At 34.3% G+C, this 25,023-nt stretch overlaps 5 protein-coding genes across 5 annotated transcripts; 2 read left to right on the forward strand and 3 right to left on the reverse strand.

Moving 5' to 3' along the window:
• Positions 1–1,502: 1,502 nt before the first annotated feature.
• On the forward strand, positions 1,503–5,073 carry LOC145586704 (carotenoid cleavage dioxygenase 7, chloroplastic-like). The gene is made up of 7 exons (XM_081643599.1): positions 1,503–2,414; positions 2,498–2,626; positions 3,047–3,178; positions 3,349–3,627; positions 3,969–4,057; positions 4,178–4,498; positions 4,655–5,073. The coding sequence occupies exons 1-7, from the start codon at positions 1,670–1,672 to the stop codon at positions 4,799–4,801; spliced, it is 1,842 nt and encodes a 613-aa protein (XP_081499725.1). The 5' UTR covers positions 1,503–1,669; the 3' UTR covers positions 4,802–5,073.
• Positions 5,074–5,515: 442 nt separating this feature from the next.
• LOC145586703 (uncharacterized) lies at positions 5,516–13,117 on the forward strand. The gene is made up of 9 exons (XM_081643598.1): positions 5,516–7,177; positions 8,099–8,192; positions 8,661–8,745; positions 8,904–9,026; positions 9,713–9,790; positions 11,098–11,201; positions 11,648–11,735; positions 11,822–11,920; positions 12,550–13,117. The coding sequence occupies exons 1-9, from the start codon at positions 5,671–5,673 to the stop codon at positions 12,637–12,639; spliced, it is 2,268 nt and encodes a 755-aa protein (XP_081499724.1). The 5' UTR covers positions 5,516–5,670; the 3' UTR covers positions 12,640–13,117.
• A 530-nt stretch (positions 13,118–13,647) lies between these two features.
• On the reverse strand, positions 13,648–14,477 carry LOC145585581 (uncharacterized). The gene is made up of 2 exons (XM_081642282.1): positions 14,398–14,477; positions 13,648–14,322 (listed from the first exon to the last, which is right to left on the reverse strand). Exons 1-2 carry the CDS (start codon positions 14,467–14,469, stop codon positions 13,915–13,917), a joined length of 480 nt encoding a protein of 159 aa, XP_081498408.1. The 5' UTR covers positions 14,470–14,477; the 3' UTR covers positions 13,648–13,914.
• Positions 14,478–16,314: 1,837 nt separating this feature from the next.
• On the reverse strand, positions 16,315–17,766 carry LOC145586706 (uncharacterized). Its single transcript, XM_081643601.1, has 4 exons — positions 17,436–17,766; positions 17,025–17,166; positions 16,786–16,879; positions 16,315–16,668 (listed from the first exon to the last, which is right to left on the reverse strand). The coding sequence occupies exons 1-4, from the start codon at positions 17,591–17,593 to the stop codon at positions 16,400–16,402; spliced, it is 663 nt and encodes a 220-aa protein (XP_081499727.1). The 5' UTR covers positions 17,594–17,766; the 3' UTR covers positions 16,315–16,399.
• Positions 17,767–18,481: 715 nt separating this feature from the next.
• Positions 18,482–22,973, reverse strand: LOC145586705 (serine carboxypeptidase-like 16). The gene is made up of 14 exons (XM_081643600.1): positions 22,682–22,973; positions 21,850–21,998; positions 21,381–21,484; positions 21,153–21,275; positions 20,822–20,924; positions 20,667–20,704; positions 20,317–20,421; positions 19,969–20,049; positions 19,654–19,728; positions 19,487–19,558; positions 19,255–19,385; positions 19,029–19,142; positions 18,887–18,941; positions 18,482–18,784 (listed from the first exon to the last, which is right to left on the reverse strand). The coding sequence occupies exons 1-14, from the start codon at positions 22,843–22,845 to the stop codon at positions 18,701–18,703; spliced, it is 1,398 nt and encodes a 465-aa protein (XP_081499726.1). The 5' UTR covers positions 22,846–22,973; the 3' UTR covers positions 18,482–18,700.
• Positions 22,974–25,023: the final 2,050 nt, after the last annotated feature.

Genomic DNA, 25,023 nt, shown 5'->3' on the forward strand with positions numbered 1-25,023 from the left:
TTATGGTGGTTGAGAATTTTTTTCCGATCACTAATCAAACATTCATTTATTAGGTTATCCGTTCTCAACTACTTTTGCTTGAACGGTAACCTATAAGCATCCTAGATGGCTTGTCTTTTTTTATTTATTTAATTTTTTTGAGGAAAAAGCTTTAAGTACCATTAATCAAGATTTGGACAAATTCTCCATTAGTACATAAGGAGCAACATTGGGAGGACAATGATTTTTCCATATTTGCTCAAAACCAAAAGGTTCTATCCTAGCTAGGTAATGGGCTACAGAATTCTCATCCCTATAAAGTTCCCTCAAAACCAAATTGTCCATTAATCAAGATGGCTTGTCAAACACTTATATTCGAAAAAAATAGTTCAAAACATCAAACCAAGAATTATAATTGAATTATTGATCATGCCATACAAAAGCATATCTTTTTTTCATCTAGATCATATAGTAATAATATCGTCAATTTTATTTGAGTGCCTAGACAAATAATAGACAACCATCATTACAATTGGGTACAAAAAATACTAATATTCCAAATATGGAGTAAACCAATGCATCCATTAGGAAGCACAACAACAAAGTCAAACCATACAAAGAGGTTGTGCACTAGCACTAATACTTGATTGAACCAAATTTGCTATTTAGCTTCAATTAAATCTATGATGATGATGCCAAATGAACGATTAGTAATATAAGTTTTATTTTATAAATATGATCCTTTTCTTGTCATTGCTAGGGACCAAGCCAACATCAACAAGCATTAATACTAATATGATCAAGCATATAATCATTGAGAATCATATTACTTCCATTGTGTTATTATTGTTAAATACAGTTGTTTAATGATGATCAATTCTTGTCGTGGTGACATTTGAGTTACTTGGAGAAGTAATTAAATTAACTTAGGATGTTGCTAGATTTGCAGGGCATCAAATTTTCTTCGGGATTGAATATTCATCCTGACATAAAAATAAAATTAAAAAAAAAAATCAAATTTATAATAAGAAATACGATTATCATTTATGAAACTCTTTCTAACATTTTATTAATCCATTTGCATTTTTACGTGTTTTTAAATATATTTGTATAAGGTTTATATTAAGATAAACGCCAAATTTTTTGTTTGATGAAATTTCTAAAATAATATATGTGACTGTTATTTTCAGACGGATAGAATATAAGTGATGATTCTGTTAAAGAGCCAATTTCATTTTCTACAAAATAATTACCCAAACAACTCATAATGTGATGGATTTTATAATAATATGATAGGTGATGGACCAAAGTAGGTGATTTAGAGTTGTACAATTTACTAAATCAATAATTCAATACAAAAATGAAATTCCATTAAGGGCAACAAACATGTAAAAGCAACTAACAAACATACTTATGGCAAAGTGAAACAACTAGTATGTCTGCCATTTGTCCATGAAAAATTTAACAACATTGTGTGCATTTTCATTGTAGTGGTTGGACCCACCAAGAAAAAATTGCAAAAATAATGTCCAACACTATTGGAGAGTCTTCAATCGGGCTAAAACACTTATTTGGAATGCAATTATATATAGCATAATAGCAATACCAATACCAACACCAATCTCTCGGAGTAGCCCCATCCACCACTTACTAGCCTAAGTCTAAATTCCTCTTCAAAATCTCTCTCAAGATGCTAGCTAAGCCTTGCCACATAATTACTCCGAATATCTTTCGGACACCAGAAAACTCTGTACCCCGTGCAATACAATTCCGTCGTAAAGCCACCACTATCCAACCTACACCCATTGTCGTACCTGAAAGACGGGTTTCAACCCAAGAAATTATCGACGAGAAAATCGTGGCATTTTGGGACTACCAATTTTTGTTCATGTCACAAAGGTTGGAAGTACCAAATCCTATTAAACTTAAACTCATTGAAGGTGCATTACCAAAAGACTTCCCATTAGGTACATACTATCTTACTGGGCCGGGCCTCTTCATTGATGATTATGGATCAAATATCCACCCGCTCGATGGTCACGGGTATTTAAGGGCCTTTGAAATTAATGGGCCGAAGGGAGAAGTGAGATTCTCAGCTAAGTATGTTAAAACTAAGGCCCAAATGGAAGAATGTGACCCAATAAGTGGGTCTTGGAGGTTTACTCATAGAGGCCCATTTTCTGTGTTGAAAGGTAGTAAAATGATTGCAAATACTAAGGTGATGAAAAATGTGGCAAATACTAGCATCTTAAAATGGGGTGGACGTTTGTTTTGTTTGTGGGAAGGTGGGACTCCATATGAAATTGATCCCCAAACTTTGGATACAATTGGAAGTTTCAATTTTTTCAATGATGATAATAACATCATTGAAGGTAGTGTCGATCTATCTCATGCTTGGGATGTTGTTGCCCGTATATTGAAGCCTATACTCCATGGTGCGTATTATAAAATATGTGTAATCAAATTGAAGTTACTTCTCTTTCTAATACCTTTTGAGCATCATTTGTTCAATTTGTAGGAATTTTCAAGATGCCGCCGAAACGATTATTATCACACTACAAGGTTGACGCTCAAAGAAAACGACTTATCGTTATGGCATGTAACGCAGAGGATATGGTACTTCCTAGAATTCACTACACTTTCTATGGTATACAGAGTTATTATATTTTCCCACTTACTTGCATATTCTAAACTTTGTCATTTTTCTAGTATATATGAACTCCAAGCAATTAAGTCTCCAATAAATATAGTTGGTGATAACACATTTTAATTTATGATGTATTAAATATATATGGAGTAAATTCTTAATGTACATCTAACATATTTTTAATGGATTATGGATAAACATTTATTATAATTCCTTGATTATACAAGTATGATGTTAGAGATACAAAACAAAATCAAATACAGAGGACAACAATTCGATTTATTTGTCTTTGATCGTTATCAGATCGTATAAAGGTTTTGTATTTTGTTAAATGATCATTAATTAATTTTATTATTAATTTGCTACTAACATTCTTGTAACAAGTTAGTGACCTTTTTATTTATTTATTTATTTTGACAGAATTTGATCCAAACTTCAAATTATTGCAGAAGAAAGAATTCAACATTTCCGGTCATTCAATGATTCATGATTGGGCTTTTACCGATACACATTACATATTGTTCACTAATCACGTAAAGTTGGACGTATTAGGTAATAAAACACATAAATATACATACAATTATTATAACTATATGCAAAAACGTACACCAGAGTATCAAAATCAATTCATTAGAGAAAATTTGGTTAAACCATTGAAACAAGGTTTAATTTTTTATTACCTAGCTAAAATCACTTACATTATGTTTGATACAATATCACAGGAACAATGGCAGCTATATCTGGAAAAGCACCTATGATATCAGCTCTTTCAGTGAACCATAGCAAGCCAACATCTTCCATTTACATCCTTCCTAGATTTTCAAGCAATACAACCAACTGTAATTCTGATGAATACTGGAGAAAACCTATAGAAGCCCCACAATTGTGGCTATTACATGTTGCTAATGCATTCGAGAAAGTCGATGATGATGGAAACCTTAGGATTCAAATCCATGCTACTGCTTGTGCTTATAAGTGGTTCAACTTTCAAAAGATGTTTGGTAAGCAATTTATATTTTTATTACAAATGAAAAAAGAAATCGATGCACAAAATAGGTTTTCGTTTAAGCATTATTCATGAAAATTACTCCATTTTTTTTATACCATATAAAAAAAGAATTAGCCAAAAATTCTCGTGACATTTAACAATATTTTTCCTTAACCCTAACCCCTAAAATCGTCAAATTTCATTCTGTATATGATTAGTAGTAGATTGCAATATATATATATATATATATATAGAGAGAGAGAGAGAGAGAGAGAGAGAGTTTTTAATTTCACCAACTAATGGATTACTCTTCAATATATAAATATTCATTGTCATTTCATTAAATTTTGATAGGATACAATTGGCAAAATGACAAATTAGACCCTTCAATGATGAACTGTAAAGAAGGGAAGGAGCAACAACGTTTGCCTCAACTCATTGAGGTTAGTATCTTACTTTTTAAGTTTTAATTTTACATCCCTACCTAATAATTAATTATGTAAGCAGATTTCATAATCTTTAGTTAGTTGTTCCTAATTATTTTTTCTCGTAAATTATTACAGGTGACAATCAAATTAGATAAGAACAGAAAACATCGAGAATGTTCAATAACACGTTTAAACAACCGCGCAAAATCTTCGGATTTTCCAATGATTAATCCAAAATATTGTGGTTACAAACATAGATTTGTGTATGCAGCAGCTTCTTGTGGTTCACATCAAACATTATCACATTTTCCTTTTGAAACAATACTCAAACTTGATAATTTAACTAAAAAAGTATGTACATGGTCTCCTGGTATTCGTCGATTTGTTGGGGAGCCAATGTTTGTTAACGAAGGATCGTTTGATGATGAAGACAATGGATATCTTTTGGTAGTAGAGGTGAGATTTGAATACTCTTTTCAACGAATAATATGTTAGATTTTTTATGTTACATGAAAAATTGTGTATCCATTATAATTCAAATCAGTACATATGTATTCGATAGTATATCATAAACCACTCAGTATAAACTAAATTATGATTTGTATGTTGCAGTATGTGGTATCGCGACGAATGTGTAATTTAGTGATCTTGGATTCAAAACAGATTGGTGAGGCAAGAGCAGTTATTGCAAAATTTGAAGTTCCAAAATCGTTGACTTTTCCTTTAGGCTTTCATGGTGCTTGGACTCTTAAACAATGATGTAGATTGGAATCAAGATATGGGGGATAAGAATTTTGAACAACAACCTTATTTTTGTTTTCAATTTTTTTGGTAGGTTTGTATGGGCTTTGGGTGTGATTTGCCTATTTTATGTATATTGCTCATGTAAGTATGATACACTTGTATGTTGTAAGGAGTATTCATAAATAGATTATTTACAATCTTATTAATTTGCCTCCAATGGTCCCAACAAATAATAGACAAATGAACCCTAAACCCTAAACCCAAACTGGTTTAAATCCTATATCCCACTTTTCATGTCCCATTTGTATTCCACTTAATTTGACTGGTTATCGTAATAACAAGAATTCACTTTTCAAAATTTAATAGGAAAAAAATATTATGACAAACAATCAAAATGAGTGGAACACAAATGGGATACGAAAAGTGGGACAAATGATATTTTTCCCCTAAACCCAAACCCTAACCTTCACCCTTGATGTTTCAATCTCAAAATTAAATACAGAATTATATATTACTAAATTAAGGGTTACGTAATTAGAGAATTGCTACCATTTTATTACCTACTCCCCCTATGTAATAAAATGGTGGGAATAGAGGGTAAATAATTCCAAATCTATTCCTAGTTTCCTACTCCCTAATCTAATTTCCATCCAACAAATATGGGTTTATAGAGACTTGGGATTAAAAATCCTTAATCCCATTCCCACATCTCATAATACCACATACCAAACACCATTACGGTAAAAGAAGAAAAAAAAAAAAAAAACCGTCGGAGCAGCGCTGTCCAAAGCTCTAAAATCAAAACCCTGAAATTCCCTCCCCCGCAAAACTCAACTCTCATTCTCCAATCTCCATTGAAACAGAAAAAGCTCGAGCAACCATCAATGGCGGGATTCACTGGTTTCTCCTTCACCAACACTTCTTCAACCTCCTCCTCTTCTTCTTCCTCTCCTTCCCCATTTTCTCTCTCCCCCTCCCCCTCTCCCTTCGCCGCTAACCCTACCTCCTCCGCCGCCCCCTCCCCTTCCCCCTTCAGCGCCTCCTCCACCCCCTCCTTCGCCCCATCACTCGCTTTCGGCGCCGCTTCTTCCTCCTCCGCTACCCCTTCATTCGGGTTCGGATCCTCCACTCCCGCATTTGGGGTTGCATCCTCTGCTACACCTTCCTCCTCCTCCGCCCCATCACTCGCTTTCGGCGCCGCATCCGGGTTCGGGTCTTCCTCCACTCCTTCATTCGGGTTTGGATCCTCCGCTGCCTTCTCTTTCTCTCCTGCCGCCGCTTCAACCACCTCCTCCGCTTCAACACCATCTTCCTTCTTTGCTTCTGCTGCTTCTTCTTCTGCTGCACCGTCGTCTTTCTTTGCGTCCGCTTCTTCTTCCTCTTCTGCTGCACCATCTTTTCTATTTGGGTCTGCTTCTTCCTCCTCTTCTGCTGCACCATCTTCTCTATTTGGGTCTGCTTCTTCCTCCTCTTCTGCTGCACCATCTTCTCTATTTGGGTCAGCTTCTTCTTCCTCTTCTGCTGCACCATCTTCTCTATTTGGGTCTGCTTCTTCTTCCTCTGCTGCTGCACCATCCTCTCTATTTGGGTCGGTTTCTTCTTCATCTGCTGCTGCGCCATCTTCTCTATTTGGGTCGGTTTCTTCTTCATCTGCTGCTGCGCCATCTTCTCTATTTGGGTCTGCTTCTTCTTCTTCTTCAGCTGCTACTTCTACAGGTGCATTTTCATTCTTGAAATCGCCTACTCAAACAGCAACAGCAACACCAACCGCAACCACAACTGCTGCATCGCCTTCTCCGGCGTTTTCCTTTACGCCACCGGCTTCGTCTGCTGCTGCTAGTACCAATACATCATCGTCATTGTTCAATTTCAACAATGCCGCCGCCTCGGCTTCAAAGCCGCTCTTTGGTGCTACTGCCACCCCTACTACACCTCCATCTGCTGCCACTGCTGCTACTACAACACCTGCTTCTCCCTTTGCTGCTGCAACTACAACCCCTGCTGCATCAACTCAACCTGCTGCTGCTGCTACGTCAACTGCCCCATCTGCATTCACTGGGTTTTCACTGAATTCATCAGCTCAACCTGCTGCTGCTGCATCAACTGCTTCATCTGCAGTCACCGGGTTTTCACTGAATTCATCAACTGTGGCGACACCAGCAGCTTCTGCTTCAGTTCCGGCTGCGGCTTCTCCAGCAGCTTCTGCGTTTACTGGTTTTGGGGTCTCATCTGGGTCTTCTTCCTTGAGCAATGCTACTGCTTCATTTCCGAGTTTTACTATTCCTACAACTAAAGCTACTACCCCTGCTTTGGCTTCTCAATCTCAGCCTCAGCAAACTGCTTCTACTATTACTACCAGTACTGCTGCTGCTACTACTGCCCCTGCTACTGGTGAGCTTTGCTAAATTTTGTGCCATTTAATTGATTGATTTCTGAATTGATGCTGATATGCAGAGAAGTAAGAATTACTGGGATTTCATGATGTTTGGTTTTGCTATTGCTAATGTTGGGGAGTAAAAGAGACTTGTTCCTGTTGCATTTCCATGATATTTCTAATATATAGTACAATATTGAAAAATGGTATAGTTTCCTTGTGTATCCAACCCGCCACATGAGATTTTATTCAATATTATACTGTTATGTTATTTGTTGGTAGTACAATTAGGAGGTTTGTTGGAATTGTAAGAAGGAAGAAGTAGAGCAAAAAAAAAAAAAAAAAAAAAAAAAAAAAAAACCAATCAGTTTCTGTTCTGACCAATCTAGGTTGAGCTCGAATCTGAATGAGTCTCTGGAGTCTGGAGTTCATGGAAGAAGTGGCTATTACAATTGGTTATAGCTAGATAATCATTGAAATTCTAATGCCTTGAGAAAGTTTCAAAATCTTGAGAAGAAAGCATCCAAATTTTACAATCCTTTAAAACGATCTAAATCTCTCTGAGGAACATATGTCGGTAAAAGAAAAATGAAGTAAAGTTGAATTAGAGAGTAGTCTAGTGTGATATGCTTTGTGTAATGATCTTGCAAGAATATACTAGCTCCGTAGTGTAAAGCAGTGGCTCTTTACTTCAAAGCACACATGATATTTTATGCTATTGCGATTGCATCCAAAGTGTTAAGAGCCTTTTTCTGTTGAGGGATCTTGACACTGCTACCTTTGATAATTGTTTTTTTTAAAAGTATTTGTGATTTGGTTTATGAACCAACTATATCGTGAAGCTTGCCTCATTCGATGAGAGATTTGTTTTCTATTTTGTTTCCATATTCCTATGATCCTTGAGAAATTGTTAAGTGGTCTAACGAGTCTTATTTTAGGCTTCCTGGCTACAACTTCTGTCTCAGCGGCCATCTCCAGCTCTACAACTGCTGTACAAACATCTTCTGTTGTTGCTGTAGCCTCAAGTAGTGGGTTAGTGCCTTTTATTTGTGTAGATCAAAATCAATGATACAGAATTTCCTTTAATTGAAGTTTTTATCTCTCTGTCAATTTTGCAATCTTACTCTCTTTGAGTGCCAACAATGATATTTTAAAGGTCTTTCTAGATTGTGGTTAGATTAGTGGCTTAATTGTTGCAATGAAGCAATATTGGCTACCTTTGTCAATGTGATTAGCATTGTTTAGCACCATCCTGATTTGCAAGTGAAGTTTATTCATTAGAAAATTTATGCTTCTATCTCTTTTGCTGGTATAGCAATAAATTGTTGTATATTGTGGATTCTGAACACTTCTATCTTCCCTTCTCTTTCATTCCACCATGAGAAAATTATTTTTTTCTATGTGCCAATAGACTGATTGTACTGACATCAAAATTTACTTTTGAGGGGCAGTATATGGACCCTTTATTTGACATGTGCTCATGTTCTCTCTTTTATGTAGAACTACCTCTGCCGTGAGTACCCCTGTAACATCTGCTCCCATCCCCAAGTTGCCCTCTGAGATCACTGGAAAAACTGTTGAAGAGGTACTTTAATTTTTCTATAACATGGAAAACATGCTGACAGCATTTTTTTAGTCACATTTTTTTTTCTATAATGTTATCTTGTACGAGCTGGACTCTTCCCCTTGTTATCTGAAAAAATAATATCCATGTGGTTTTTCTATGGACTTTCTGGCTGGAAGATCATCAAGGAGTGGAACTCTGAATTACAAGACCGTACTAGAAAATTCCAGAAGCAGGCTAATGCAATTGCTGATTGGGACAAAAGAATCTTGCAAAACAGAGATGTACTTCTACAACTTGAGGTATTTTGTTTGAATTTTCTCCTGCCTTTCTAATTTAGTAATCCCTATGCATTGGTCTGCTTGTCTAATGTTATTTTGGGAGCTTAAATGAGTTAAGTCATTGTCTTTTATTTTATGTGTGAACATTGGGAATTTTGTTTCTTTTGATGATCTAATTGAGCGTGCGCGCGAGCGCATGTGTGTATCTGTTAATGTGATGTGATAATTAATGGGAATGTGGATGGACTTGTTTTGTTTTAAAGAGATCTTAGTAAATAAGAGAAGGATGTATTGAGAAGGATGTAAACAAGGCATCCTCTTAAGAAAGACATGATAGATCTTAATTGGTAAAATCGAGCTTTCTAATCCTTTTTCGAGTGGCGAAAGAGGCTAGCACCTGGAAATCTGGAATATGTCTGGAGCAGAACTCTGTTTCATTGGGCACTGTAGATTGGCTCTAGAACCATGGAGGTAAGGCATGTTGGAAGGCAGGAGTGAGCGTGTGACTAGGAGTCCTTTTTAATAAAAAAACATTCAAGATGATCTTATTTCTAGCTATAATGGTTTCTCAGAGATATGTATGATGAAGTGCATATAAATTTTAGTTTTTTTATTGAGTTGCTCGGTTGCTTATCTGTACTCTAATCCTGTCTTTTTTTTTTTTTTTTTTTTTTCCCCAATTTTGATGCACTTTCATCACGGATCAGACCGAAGTAGCAAAAGTGGTTGAGACCCAATCCAATTTGGAAAGACAGCTGGAGTTAATCGAGACTCATCAACAAGAGGTAGTTATTTTCAACTTTGTGCTATTCATAATTTTGTGACAATGCTCTGGCTCTGCACAGAGTATAATGCAGTATTAGTAGTTTAAATTGCGGATTTTCTTCATTTTGGCTTGAATCTCTTGCTTTTCTATCTATTACATTGAATTTCTGTGATGGTGTCTTGGATGTGATAAAGAGCAATGAGTCTGTCTTGTGCTGTCACTCTGTAAGGCAGCATGGTGATTGAAGCATTGGTCTTTGGCGCTACTCAGTGTCCATTTTTTTTAACGCCAATGTATGTACTAGATACAGTTACTGTCGGAGAAGGTTTAACTCATAGATATTGATGTCCTTGGAGCTTGCTTTGGTTTGAATTCTCAAGGTTGGCTTCATTGTTTACTGCTGCATATGATAAGTTCTTAGGTAGGAACTAATTTTGGTCCAAATGTTTTCCTATAATTTTTCCTCATACTAGCCAATTTAATAAGTGTGCCTGAGAATCTGTGATATGTGATTTTCTTAAATAGAATAACTGTCAACTCTGAGTTACAGCATTTTACATATGCTTTTCTGCTCACAAGACCTTGATTAAATTACAGTTTAGCCTGTGGCTCGCCACGAGCTGAGCCAAACCGCATGCGACATCTCTGTGCTTGGTTTGATTAAACTTTATAATCAATCTTGAACTTGTTACAAACTTTAAAATCATGTTCGAGTTTTGCTTTAAAGAATAATCTAAATCCGAGCCAAAACATGGCACATCAGCGAAAGAACCAAGCTTGAATTTAACTTAAGCTGCAGAGTTCTGTTTGTCTCAATCTCCAGTGCAACCCTTCAAACTGCTAAAACAAACCTTTTATTTATTTATTTATTTTTTGGTATCCAATGGTGGTATTCTCTTTATAAAGGGGTGTGGTGGGATTTGTGCAATTGGGGGGGGGGGGGGATGTCTTAAATTTCACCTGTTAAAGATTCACAGTGAGACGGCTGAGACAGACAGAAAGTTGAGCTTTGGCTCTTTAAATTCTGTGTGCCTGTTTACAAGTCTGTGGGGAGCCGGGGATGTTATATTATGTACGGTTTATAACTATCTGCGAATTGCATACAAAGCTGTACGTATGCATTTTTTCACCTTTAGCTACAGATTTCTCTTATATTTCTTTGAAGTGCAAATTTTGTGTCGGGGTAAATTTTATTCTCTTTTTAATTTTTTGAAACTCCACTACTGTGTTGCTTATGGAACTGTATCATATCATTGCCCTAAACTCTAATGACTAAACACACCTTTGTTTGCTCATATGTTACTTTGTGTTTTGGACTCTTTCAAGGTTGATAAAGCTTTGGAAAGTATTGAAGAAAAAGCCGAGCGTATCTACAAGGATGAACGAAATTTGCTTCTAGATGATGAAGCTGCATCCACCAGAGATGCAATGTAAGTACTTGGTGTTATTGGTCCTTTTTGTGTGTCTATTTCATCCTTTCCTTGGTGAAAAATGCCAAAAGGTAGAAGTTATCTCAGCTCCTGGGCAATTATCCAGGATTGGCTGGGGTCAACATTTTCCATCTGATCCCTTTTCAAATCCTACTTACACCTTGCAAGTTGTAATTCAATTGGGGCCTGGCTTGATAGGGAGTGCTGACAAAATTCGATAATATTGTCGGGGTTACTTAATGGCCATAAGGGTTGTGGTTGCTGGCAGTTACGGATTTCTCCAATAAGTTACAGAGGAGAGTTTGTTGGTTGTCTGCAATTTTGTGTTTGGTACACAAGTGTGGGCATTATTGTGGGCTTTGTCTGTCGATACAAGTAACACACAATCGTCAGATGGCATCTTTGAAATATACTGAACTTGCCTTTAATACTTGTTGGTGGCGCAGGTATGATCAGGCAGAATCTGTTGAAAGGGAGCTAGAACACATGACAGAGCAGATTAAATCAATTATTCAGTCCCTGAATGCTAGTCAGGTATGGATATGTTCCATGCCATGTTAGTTTTATTAGTATCTTACTTTTTTTCTCGGAACTTGTATACATTAATTTTTGCTATGTAGGGTGGAGAACTTGATACAACTGAAGGAATGAGTCCATTAGACGTGGTGGTGAGGATCTTGAATAATCAATTGAGTTCTCTGATGTGGATTGATGAAAAGGTTAGTAAATTGTAGCCTCCTTTCTCAGTTTCAATTTTGCTGGCAAGGTTGTTTGGCAGAGGTCATGCTTTAAAATATATACTGTGACATAATTGTTTACTGTCTTTGCAGTGACACTGCTGTTTACTAAACCTCAAAATATCTTATATTTCACGTGTAATAAGATTTTTATTTTCCTTTTCTGTCGCCCCCCCCCCCCCCCCCCCAAAAAAAAAAAAAAAAAAAAAAGAAAGTTTCTAGCATCAAGTTTTTATGGAAAGTTGGTTTTAGGAATGTTAGTGTTTTAGCTGCACTTCTACTAGTGCTATTGATTTACATGATCAGGGCAGAAATGTGAACCTCTACTCCGAGGATTATATTTAGGATTTAAGATGATTTGGCTGCTTAGCTTCACAACACTATATACGTACTTTTGCTAGAGATGTACTACATGCTAGATACACAGCGCTCTCCACCCATTCCAAAATTTATGATTGCGCTCAAGAATAAAAATAGAATAGGAATAATAAGTGGTGGCTATTAGTCAAAGAGACTGTTCTTATTGTGCTTAATTTTGTGCATGCATATTAGCTGTTCATTACATGCAAGTGTGATTATTATTGATTGCTTATATCTTCTCATCATTTTAGGCAGAAGAGTTTTCATTTCGCATCCAGAATCTTGCCAGTGAAGGTTCAGCTGCTGATCGTGAGCTAGAGGCCCCAAGATTGTGGGGTTAAATTTTGGAGTCTTCCTAGATAGGAGCAGTTAACTTCTCAAGTTTGGTGTTCTCTTTTACTTACTAATTGCCAGGGGTTTCCCTAGAGAAGCTTGTAAAGTGTTTGCCGTTCAGATCACTGAGACCTGTTCAAGTCATGCATGACAGAGGATTCAATCCAGCCAATTTGTTCTGTTAATTATATAGTCTAATCCGATATGGAATGAGGTAAATATCGGTTACAATTGCAAACTTTTCAACCTTGTGCTTAATATTTTGTAATCTCATGTTCTGGAAAAAAATTGGTACTCAATCAAATGGAGAGTGGTTACCTCATCTTCTAGTTTTGACAATTCTATATTTCTATATGGTAGGTTGACATTTTTTTATGATTACTCCGTATGTACTTGTATTATGTATGATATCCCTTTTGCTAAGTTCCAGTTAAGTGCTAATGTAACAGTGAAGTTTAAAATGAAAAATAAATTCTCCTCTTTTTTTCCTCATGACTATCACCATCTTTGATGAGTTTATAAGCACTTGAGTGGCTAGAAGCCTATATTCGCAGACAGTTTTTACCCCTTCTGAAACCTCTTTTATATTTCCTTGCACTTGTAACTTGTAATGTATAGCTCTCCATTAATCATCCTTGTAGTAGTAATGCACTGTAGTACGTTGTGATAACCGGGAACACACCAGTTAGTTCGACAGAACGAATAGAGATGGGGAGATTGGGGGTGGGGAGGAGGACAACTGTAGAAGAAAAAGGATGAAGGGCTGGACTTGGCTAGAGAGAAGGAAGACAATAGGACTATAGGAGGGAGAGTGAAGACTAAGTGATGGTTGTCATCGACACTGCTGATTGGTGGCAACTAATTTACATCTCTTGGAATTCATGTCAACATTCATGGCAGCCAGTGAAACACCACCATTGCAGAAATTCTCAAGCTTTTTAGGTTGGAGCTAGTAGGTAGAGGTTGCAATATGACATGTAAAGTGTATCAAACATTGAAGGATATTTTATAATTAAACGACTACTGGTAGAATTGTTATACTGCGTAATATAAAAAGAAATCAAACTAAAACGTTGAGAAAGACAGTAAGCTTCTCTATTACAGTGTAAGAAACTTACCGGTTTATGCAACAAACCATTAAAAAAACAGTGATACTACTATGGAGGGTACATTATTGTGGTAATACTGCTATAGTTCTTGAGGATACAAACCAGTAATCAAAGGAAAATTTTGAATCATCAAATGGACACAACACTGTTGTACACTTGTACATCTGAAAAACGTTAAACCATAACCCTTTGTTTTAAGGCGCGCCTTACAAACACAACCAAGAGATTGATGACAGAGAGAAACAGAGTCAAGTGAATGACTTTCCCCGGATTGGAACCAGAGCCTATGTTCTCAGTTTGAGGGGACTCTATAGTATTATCAACTAGTGACCTTAGAGTACCAAAAATTCCTTGAAGTCCACTCCCAATGTTCTCCAACAGCCAGCTCAAAACCATTGAAACCAACTTGTGTTCGCTCTGAGAATTGTCTGCTGCTAGGGCTGCAGCTGTGTTAGTGGTGCCGTTTGTTAGCCTTATTGCTGAATTACCTAGCATTAGAGAACTTAAGAACCCCTGAACCGCGCTGTTATTCAACATAGCAGTAATGATGCCTTTGTCACACATTACTGATTTTACCATTTCCTGCATGCAGAAAGAATTTTGAGATCATCTTTTTGGTTGATCACTAGTTTGTAAGTTTTCATAAAATAGAGTTACCTGAACCACTGGTGTTTTCATGAATTGGAAAGCAGCATTTACTGGTTGAAATTCAGGATTCTCCACCAACATTCTTGGGCATCCAAGGTTCGTAAAACTGAAATTTGAAGGGAAATCAGTAGATCAGGTCAGTGAGAGCACCCGTGTATATGTTTCTTAGGATCTTATGATTCGATTTTAATTTCCCCCAACAATGCAAAGTAGGCTTTGAAGTAGAGGAAAGAAATAGTAGGAAACCAAGTAAGAAGAGACTAGGTCCTAATGCTATGCTGCTCATACCTTTGGATGGCTGTCATGGAGTAATCAGCCTCAGCTCGAGTGGGAACGGACCCAAAAACAGAACTAATACGTAACTTATCAGTTGATATTTGACCCTCTATCTCATTTCTGTTAGCTAAAGTTGATGTTAAAGACGAATTAGAATTTGTTTTACCAGTTTCTTCTTCCATTTTATCTTTTGGGATAACAGAAAATGTGAAAATTTTGGAGAAGATTGACATAATTGTAACAGGCGATTTGTGTGTTCAGGAAAGTATAGAGAGGAGAAATTTCTTATTTCGTAGTTTTTTGTATCCTTGTTCCTTACTCTATACACCATAATGGCTGGTATATAAATCGAAAATATCGAATTGTTTAATGGATTCATTCAGAAAATATGAAAGTATAAATTTTCCAAAAGCAAAAGTTAAAGCTGCTGATTATTATAATGAAGCTGGGTTTAGCAGCTTTAGGCTTAAAGCATCCTTTTGCATCACGACGAAAAGAAAGAAATTTGATTTGCCATCACAAGTACTCCGTACCAATTTTTTATACGACGATGAGGAAGCTTGTGAGGAAGTAGGCTGTGGAAATCAGTCTAACCACGTCTGATTCCACAACTGTTCGTAGAAAGAGAGAAAAGGCAGAAATACTAAGTAAAGGAGGCTGAATTTGTGCTTAATTTAGTACAGAGTGTGTATTATGAGACAGGTAGGGAGAGATGTTTTCTTGATTCTATCTTTTTCGGGGTAAATTTTAAACGTCTTACATTAAAATGAGTGTAAGATCGGTCATACACCGTTACACAGGTCTACTCAGCTGCTTTCATTTCTGCCAAAAATAGAATATAAGCAAACTAGTTTGTGAGAATTGTGATGGATTGATGGAATATAGTTATTTGCCATATTTTTCTCATAAAACAACTTATTCCTAACTTAATCAAACAACTAGTACTAATTTGAGACGAAGAGAGTTCTTTTATGTTTTCATTCTTCAGTCATCCCATCTGTATATTGTACTGTTGTCCCAAACAGCCAAATACTAGCTCTGCCTTTCCCCTGATGCTGTTGCTCCATGAGACCTGATTACTGACTAAGAGGCCAGAAATCAGAACTCTTGGAGGCGGTGTTTTGGATTGGCAAGTTGCAATTGTGTCGACTTACATACAGTCATGTACTCATGTCAAGTCGTTGATTGGATTTACCCTCCTTCGTGACAAATTATGGTCTATTGAGCCATTTGATTAAACAATAAGTGAACATTAAACTTTTTTGATTTGTGATTCTAGACCATTGCAAAAGGCATTATAATTCAGACAATAGACTGCAACTGCAAGACATTGATTTACAACTTTTTTTTTTTACTTCTTGACGCACTTTACTTGTTAATTGTATGCAATTTTACAAGGTTTTATACAGACTACAGACAAAGGGAAAAATTATATGCCTAAGTAGTTAGGAAACTATTTGGTTATTGAATTACCTAATGTAACATAATGAGCAAAAGCTTGGGTTCAGGGTACTATCCAACCTTCGCCCTTGTTAGGTGCCTAATGGTTAAGCAATCAACCGGAGTTATTTTTAGGAAGCCGGGGAGCCAAGATCTATGCAGAATCTTTCAATAGGATTAAATAGGTTGAAGATTTATCCTTAATGTAGCTACGCAAGTTGGAAATCAACTGACTAATTTCCAAACCAAAATGTGCACATGTTAATAAGCCCAAACTAACCAGGGTTAATAACGATTATGCTCCATAGGCACGAGTTACAAGCACAATCATGAGAGTAATGGTAGAGAGAAGTACAGTCGAGACAATCATCTCCTCGAACCCATGTTTCAATTCAGGGTTTGTTGTGTTCTTGTTTTGGGAGGACTCGAAGCTCTTGCTGACTACTGACTTCAACGACTCAATCAGTTGCAAAACTTTAAGCTTCATGTTGTCCAAAATCCACTTTAAAATCATTGAAACCAAGGCAGGTTCCTCATCAGACCTCTGATGTCTGCTTGATTTTGCTGCATCAGCATTTCGTACATCAGCAGTTCGTCAGTTAATCAGTAAAGAAAAACTCTTAATAAGTGCAGTGTTAATCAATATCATGAAGTACTTCGTACAAAGTATCTGAAATGTACCTTGATTGACTGACTGACGGAACTCCTGAACTTCGTTATTGTTCATTACAGCATCCCACACAGCTTTATCAGATGATATCGAAACCACCATTCTCTGCATACAACAAAGATGTTTTACTCATCCTGTTTTTTCTTCTCATCCTTTGTTTACAAGTTACGAGTTGTAAATTACTCCGTGTTCTACACATCAGGGGATGATGCTAATTGCTAAAGGCAGAACAATTAATTAGATATCTTACTTGAACATATGGAACTGTCTGTAGTAAGAGAAAGGCATCATAAACCCTCTGAAATCCAGTAGACTGCAGTTGATCATGGTTCAAGATAGGCTGAAGACGATCTAATATCGACATTGATGAAGAAAGCCCTTGGATCATGAAACTGAAATTTTGAAGGGAACTTGATCAGACTATATGTATGTCCTATTTTAGCTTGTAAAACTCATCATAATATCTTACATTAGAGGGGTTCTTTGAAATTTTAGTATTCCGTTTTTGTAATTATTACTTTTATCTCATGCATGTTTCTGTAATTGGATGATTAATTTCACTTAAAATTCACAGCAAGCAACAAACCTTGAGAACAAGATGAAGACAACTAAACATTATGTACAAAAAAAGTTCGGTCCAAAATCCAAATATATTCCATACCTTTGAAAGGCTGTAATTGCATATTCAGCTTCGAGTCGAGTAGGAACCGAACCAAAAACAGAATCAACAGGAGAAGAAGAAGAAGAAGAAGAAGTCGTTGGTGTAGCGAAGTTTAAAGTGTTAGAATTTGAGGCTAAACTTGTTGGCCTACCACCCATTATCTTCTTAGTTTGAGTTGTGTGTGTTTTTTTCTGTCATGTAATTTTAAGTAGAGTAATTGCAAGTATTTTGTGACTTATGAGTTACGACAAAGATAGATAGACGACTTTGTTAACTCATGGTTCTCAATTGATTTAGCACTTGTTTAGAGTTTTTTTTTTTCTTTTTTTTGGAATTAAATTATCAATGGTAATTTTCTTTAAAAATTTACAAAATGACCCTATTTTACAATCCTTTCCTTTTCCTTCTTTTAGCTCTTCGCCCACTTGGGATTCAATACATGGACAACTGGACGAGAATAATGGTGGAAAGTGGAAACCCTGAATATCTTATATTTACGTCCGAAATCAACATTTTTACGTGAAACATAATTTTGTAGATCTTTTTATTGGTTCGGACAAGACCCTTTCTTTGAAAGCCAATTAATAAAAAGTGAAGCATTAATAAGTGTTTTATTTCCTTCTTTTCCAAATTAATGCCTCATATTGACTGTTTGCACTATTTACATACTCTAACAATATGAGGATTTATACATAAAAAATTTATAGTCATGTGCGTATTTGTCAAAATTGTCACAATGTATTATTTCTAAATAATTTATTATTATTATTATTATTATTTATTTATTTATCTTTATTGATAATTATAGATATTATTGGTCAAAGTTTTAAATTGACATATATACCTAGTCAAATAAGAACATTTATTTAAAAACAAGAGTATCTTAAGTTTAGGTCACACACTCACACCAAACCAACTTGTTTTATAATCACTCTTTTCCTCTCCTTTTCCTATTAAAGTATAAAGATAATGATGTAAGGAGGTTCAAATGCTTAATCATATAATATGTAACAATGGCGATAATTTTATTAATAGTGAAATAGCTCTTTACTTTGATAATAAGGAGAGTAAGACTACTTTTATTTTCAAAGGAGGTTTCATCCTAAATTCAATCAATAAATATGCATACATACCGGTTAACAATAGGCAAAACCGCGGAATATGAAAGAAACATTTAAACTCGCGCAAGGTGGATAATAACTTTGTTGATTACCTAGAGCACTTATTCTGAAGGCAAAAAAATTTCAAATTTAACTATCGTGACACTAGAGATAATCTTGTGCAACCCATCTTTGAAACATGAACAAACTTTCTCGAGGTTTATACTCTGAAGGGCAATGTCCTGCTCCCTACAACCACAAATCGATATTCAATTATTATAATTTTTTCCTGACCAAAAACAGAAGAATTGATTAAGAGAAGTATAACTGAATAATGTGTCTGATATATACCTTAACTGTGGTAAATGTCAAATTGTAGTGCCCATTTGAATAATCTGTAACATATCTGCATAACACAATACTACATAGTCAATAAATTTCAGTGGAAAAATGTTATTTTTTCTAAAGAATAATAGAAGTACAAGCAAATTACCCAGCAACTTGGCCATTTACAATCCATGGCCTCCAATCATTTTCAATTGGTACGTCGAGTTTCTTGATCCATCTCTGTGTGCCCACATATGTAGCACTCAGCTCTTGATCACCACTGTTATGAGCAAAATAGAACTTTGATTAATGAGGTTTATAAACTATAACCAAAGTAAATGAGGTTTATAAAGTTTTGGTTTTGATGATTTGTAAGATCACTTGTATGTTACCTGTATATAAGTGCTCTAATAGGCTTGTTTGCAAGATATTGATGATCACCAATGCTGTTGCGCATCATTGTTGAGTTGTATGTTTGAGTCTTCATGGTTAAGTTACATCGAGTCCAATGACCCACAGTTCCCTAAAAACAATTCAAGGTTAGTGATGATATTATAATTGTTCATGACAACCGTAATATGAACCAGCTTCTGAGCTTTATTAACAGTTAAATAATCAGCTTACCTCCCGAACATGAAGTGCTTGTCGAACTTGAACATTATTTGCCCAATTGTCGATGATCAAATTAAAGTTTTTCTATACCGCGGAAAAAGAAGACAAGAAATGGTTATTGATTGGCAGTACTACAACTTGATCAAGGATCAAGGATGAAGAGCAATGGAATTACATACCCGACACCAATTGCTTGGGTACAAATCATTGCATTTTGACTCCAAAATATTATCATCATCTAATGGAGCAATAAACTGCATAAGAGGTAATTGTTAGTCCAATACTTTGATTGAATACTTCTCTTTCGAAAAGACAGATCACATATACTAGAAGAGCTCACAAGATAGATGTAAAATAGCATGATAATAGGCATCTCTACTCAACATATCACAAACAAAAGAGCTCGAGCTATTAAACTAGAAGAGACACGTTGCTTACATCAGCCACATATATGTATGCAAGGATGAAGGTATAGCAATTACTCAATCACTCACATCAATTACAGTCTGAGCATTATCTTCGCACTCTGCGTTGCTAACATTCCAGTTCGGAGCACTACAACTTACTTTGGTTGACTGTAAAATGAAATGTAACAAACGATGAATAATTCTTTTCAACAAATTCAGCATAAAGCACCACAACTTACTTTGCTAACATTCGTTGAATTATACTCGTATCTGTTACTGTACTAACACTTCTACCTCTGCTTACCTTGAGCAAGATGAAAAACCTTGTTACTCTTTGTTCAGTTAAGTTCACTCGAAAACACCAAGTGTTGACCACTCATCGAAATATAGCTATAAGTTTACAACCATGAAAGATGCTGAGTTTCAAATGTGTACCTCATAAAGATCATCTGATAATAGGGATACACGATGAACAAAATCGATTCTCCCAATTAAATCACTCTCGTCTGGATCACTCACAGGACTTCCGAGAACATATCCCTGGATCAATATAATGGTGAATACAAGTGCATCAATTCGTTAACCTTTTCTCCTCATCTATGTATGAAACAAACTATACTAGTTGCATGGCAACCAAAATAATTGATTTTTCTATTGGTCTCACTAAAATTTCTAAGTGGCCTACTAATTATGAAGAAGAAAAAGGATGAATGCAATGTGCAATGTAAAAAGTTCTAAACAGTTCGATAAATACATAATCATCTCTGATGGAAAGCGTATCATACCTTAATATTGATTGATGAACCAGTTTCATCTTCATTCCCTAGATAACAAATACTTTAACAATAAGGGATAGAAATTGAAATGGACTACACACAAGTTTTTCTATTACTTTCTTTCAATATAATATAATACATTTGAATTACCAAAAGTTCAGTACCTTTTACAATCTCTTGCATGATGAATGGGACAACAAGTCCACAATACGAGCTACCACCAATATAGAGAGGATTTTTTACCAATTGAGGATGTTTCACATAAAACTGCATCCATTACATAAAAGAACTGGTGAAAATAACGAGTTTAACAAGACTGGACAATGATATTACAGTAATTCTATAAGCTAAAAGCCATCAACCACCAGCGTGCACCAACTGGTATAGCCACAAAATTCTCTGTATCTTTTCCATTATTATTATCAGCCATCAGTTGGATTCTAGGCAGTACGTGAGCAGATCATACTTCAGTTCTACAGTAAGGGGTTCACTGACCTTTCGTAGAAACTCGTAGATCTGTTTTGATGATTTTATATCAGTAGTATAGTAAGATTCAGCAGTTGTGGAATAAGAGAATCCGGTGCCCACAGGTGACTCTAGAAATAGTATGTTGACTACCTGTTATTAAGAAAAAGAACAGAAGGGCACCACATTTCTTTAGTTATATGGTCTAATATCACATGATAATTAAGAATCAACCAATTGTATCATACATATTTACACCTTGTTCCAAGAGTAGGGATTTAATTGAAGAGCCGGTAGATCAGTCTCCCAGGTAGATGTAGTACGGTTGAAATATATACCTGTATAGTTGAAAGATAATGGACCTGTGTGGTTGAAGTACCATATATTAAACATAGAAACCTTCATCATAAAAAACTATCATACAAAGTATAAATTTGATCAATTCAGAAACTATATGTCCACTGTCCAGTTGTAAGCAGAGAAGAATGTTTCAAAAAGTATACAACCATTCTGAAAACATAATACTAAGGGCTTGTTCTCTTCAACTTAATTTCAGTTCAGTTCAGTTCCTAATTTCCTTCTCTCATAAACAATTCATTTCAGTTCAATTTAGTTCAGTTTAGTTCAATTCCTAATTTCCTTCTACTTTGGTTACTAGGGAATTGAGCTTTTACTGATAGAAATAAGGACTATTTGGTACTATTAAATAGAGAAATCATCAAGTTACCAATATGTTCAAAAAAAATTGCAGACAGGGAAGTGCAACCAGGTCCTCCAGTGAGCCATAGCATAAGTGGATCGGTTTCCGGGTCTCGATTGGACTCAATAAGGTAGTAAAATAGCTGCACCTCCTCCCCCTTCCCCACTCCAATATATCTACAATTACAACATTCATGGTCCATCATAAAACCCAAGCTTAAGAATATTAACATTAATACATTAGATAATATTATCCTATAGTAAAATGTGCTCAAATCCAAAGCTATCTGACCCAATTAATTCAAATTTAAGTAGACCTAGCAAAAATTGTGAAAAGTTACTAAACAAATATGCACTTCAAACCAAAATTGGGTCAAAACTACCTTAAAAACAAACATAACCCAAACACAAAAGATCAAAACTTGAGACATTATTGCATAAATAAATGTGTTTTTGCCTAGTATAAATATCAATAGTTCCTTTATGTTCCAGGCTTTTGTATGGTCTCTAATGTTAGCATTAGTAACAAAAATAGTAAATGAAAATAATAAAGAGTTTGAAAATTTGTAAATTTTTATTGAAACGAATCTAACAAAATCCCACATATTTAAACCTTATATACATCATAAGATACAGTCTAATTAAAATATATATCAAGCCAAATCATATATTACAATCAGTATCAAACATAACTACCAAGACAAAATGAAATCCCCAATTCGAAAAATTCACTATAAAATGATAATCTTGTAAAAATAGAATCTTCAAGAAGCAGCTTTAGAATATACAGAATAATTAGCAGAAATAAAATATAGATTATAAAATAAAATAAAAATGGAGTAAAATAGTGAACTGCATACCCAGTACGAAGCTTGAAAGGTAGATTTCCAGGAAAACCAGGTAGAGATTTGACGAGTTTTGAATGTGAATCTGGTAAATTAATCGAATTTAATGGTAATAATTTGAACAATAAAATCAGAAGAAAAACAGAGTAACTCTGTTTACTGAAATTGCTCTGCTTCATAATTGGTAAAATTAATGGTAATTTGTTAGTGTTTTGACTCACTAACCATAATCTTTGACTGTTTATGAGTGAGTTTTGTGGGTTTTAAGGAAGGAAGGCCTTGATTGTTGTTTCCCTGACCTGACCAATCATTGGTTTTCTCTTATCAACTCTTTCCTGTCTTTTGCCCTAAAGTTGACAAGTCTCAATGGAAAACCAACACGTGTGTTATAGTACTTTACTTGTTTAGAACCCATGCTATGCACGGTTGTACAGTATAATAGTACTTTCATTATTCGTTTATTTAAAAACGTGTAAAATAAAATCATTGTTAGTAAAAAAAACATAAAATGTATGATAAACATTGTATTGTGATATTTTATTGTACAAGTAATATGAGAAGGAAGGAGTAATATTTTTAGTATTCGTAATATTAAATCTAACTCTTATTCTCAATTAAGTAGTATTATATAGTATTACGTAAAAAAATTTATTCTTTACCACTACACTTTTTAATTTTATTTAAATTATTATGGTTGTGCACTTGTGCATCATTCCCTTCCCTAAATATAAGGTGAAAACTTAGGCCCTGTTCTTTTGAGCTTCTGGGCAAAGCAGAGCAGATTTCAGCAGAGCAGAGCAAAGCAGAGCAGAGCAGAACAGATTTCAGCAGAGCAGAGCAGATTGAAGCAGAGCAGAGCAAAGCAGAGCCGAGCAGAGCAGAGCAGAGCAGATTTCATTAATATTAATATTATTATTATTACTAATATTATTATAATTACTAATATTATTATTACTATTATTATTATTATTATTATTACTATTATTATTATTATTTTTACTATTATTATTATTATTATTACTATTATTATTATTATTATTATTATTACTACAATTATTATTATTACTACTGCTACTACTACTACTACTACTACTACTATTATAATCATTAAATTTTATTATTATATATTAATTATAATTAATAATATTTATATTATTAAATATTAATTATATTATTATTATTAATATTATTATTATCAAATATTAATTATGTTATTATTAATATTATTATTATTAAATATTAATTATATTATTATTAATATTATTATTATTAAATATTAATTATTATTATTACTAAATATTAATATTTAATAATATTATTATTATTAAATATTATATATTATTATTATTAAATATTAATTATATATTATTATTAAATATTAATTATATATTATTATTATTATTAAATATTAATTGTATATTATTATTATTAAATATTTATTATTATTATTAAATATTATTTATATATTATTATTATTAAATATTAATTATATATTATTATTATTAAATATTTATTATTATTATTAAATATTATTTATATATTATTATTATTAAATATTAATTATATATTATTATTATTAAATATTTATTATTATTATTAAATATTATTTATATATTATTATTATTAAATATTTATTATTATTATTAAATATTTATTATTATTATTAAATATTATTTATATATTATTATTATTAAATATACATTATTATTATAATAATTCAATATTAAGTATTAATTTTAAGCAGAGCAGAGCAGGGCAGAGCAGAGCAGAGCAGAGCAGATTGAAGCAGAGCAGAGCAGATTTCAGCAGAGCAGAGCAAAGCAGAGCAGATTTCAGCAGAGCAAAGCAGAGCAGAGCAGCTCTAAAGAACGGGGCCTTAATAAACTTCTTTCACAAAAAAAAAAAAAAAAAAAAAAAAGTAACAAACTTTTAGGCGGGAAATTTTTTTATGAGGTAACGACACGTGTACTTTGGGGATAATTATGGGGATTGCTTTAGTATATTACTAGGATAGCACCCGTGCGATGCACGAGTTTCACAGTAATTTATCTTTGGATTTTTGTAAATTTTATTTTCATATTTTTTTGAGCTCATATTTTTTTGAGCTCAAAATGTTCATAAGTTCGCTTTATTTGACCTCAACTATACTAACAACTCTTATAAAGACTCCAACAACCTAATATCAGCATAAATTACCAATATAATAGGTATTGATCTATTTTAAATTCATTACCTAAATAATAGCTATTACCTATTTAAAATTAATTAGCATTTTATTTAAAAAAAGAATAGCATTTGAGCGGAAAATTGATAACTTGTTATTCGATATGATTTAGGATGACTTTGAACCCTGTTTA

This window comes from Chenopodium album, chromosome 16 (assembly GCF_948465745.1).
Source record: "Chenopodium album chromosome 16, dcCheAlbu1.1, whole genome shotgun sequence".
Classification (NCBI taxonomy): Eukaryota; Viridiplantae; Streptophyta; class Magnoliopsida; order Caryophyllales; family Amaranthaceae; genus Chenopodium; species Chenopodium album.

Coding starts and splice junctions, on each gene's coding strand:
- LOC145586703 (XM_081643598.1), top strand. CDS start 5,671: ATGGCGGGATTCACTGGTTTCTCCTTCACCAACACTTCTTCAACCTCC. Junction 9,791..11,097: donor TCGAGACTCATCAACAAGAG/GTAGTTATTTTC, acceptor GACTCTTTCAAG/GTTGATAAAGCTTTGGAAAG. Junction 11,202..11,647: donor GCATCCACCAGAGATGCAAT/GTAAGTACTTGG, acceptor TTGGTGGCGCAG/GTATGATCAGGCAGAATCTG.
- LOC145586706 (XM_081643601.1), bottom strand. CDS start 17,593: ATGGGTGGTAGGCCAACAAGTTTAGCCTCAAATTCTAACACTTTAAAC. Junction 17,167..17,435: donor GCAATTACAGCCTTTCAAAG/GTATGGAATATA, acceptor TCAAAATTTCAG/TTTCATGATCCAAGGGCTTT. Junction 16,880..17,024: donor AGACAGTTCCATATGTTCAA/GTAAGATATCTA, acceptor TGTTGTATGCAG/AGAATGGTGGTTTCGATATC.
- LOC145586705 (XM_081643600.1), bottom strand. CDS start 22,845: ATGAAGCAGAGCAATTTCAGTAAACAGAGTTACTCTGTTTTTCTTCTG. Junction 21,276..21,380: donor ATCCCTACTCTTGGAACAAG/GTGTAAATATGT, acceptor TCTTAATAACAG/GTAGTCAACATACTATTTCT. Junction 18,785..18,886: donor TGACATTTACCACAGTTAAG/GTATATATCAGA, acceptor TTGTGGTTGTAG/GGAGCAGGACATTGCCCTTC.
- LOC145585581 (XM_081642282.1), bottom strand. CDS start 14,469: ATGTTGGTGGAGAATCCTGAATTTCAACCAGTAAATGCTGCTTTCCAA. Junction 14,323..14,397: donor TGAAAACACCAGTGGTTCAG/GTAACTCTATTT, acceptor TTCTGCATGCAG/GAAATGGTAAAATCAGTAAT.
- LOC145586704 (XM_081643599.1), top strand. CDS start 1,670: ATGCTAGCTAAGCCTTGCCACATAATTACTCCGAATATCTTTCGGACA. Junction 2,627..3,046: donor AATTCACTACACTTTCTATG/GTATACAGAGTT, acceptor TTATTTTGACAG/AATTTGATCCAAACTTCAAA. Junction 3,179..3,348: donor CGTAAAGTTGGACGTATTAG/GTAATAAAACAC, acceptor ACAATATCACAG/GAACAATGGCAGCTATATCT.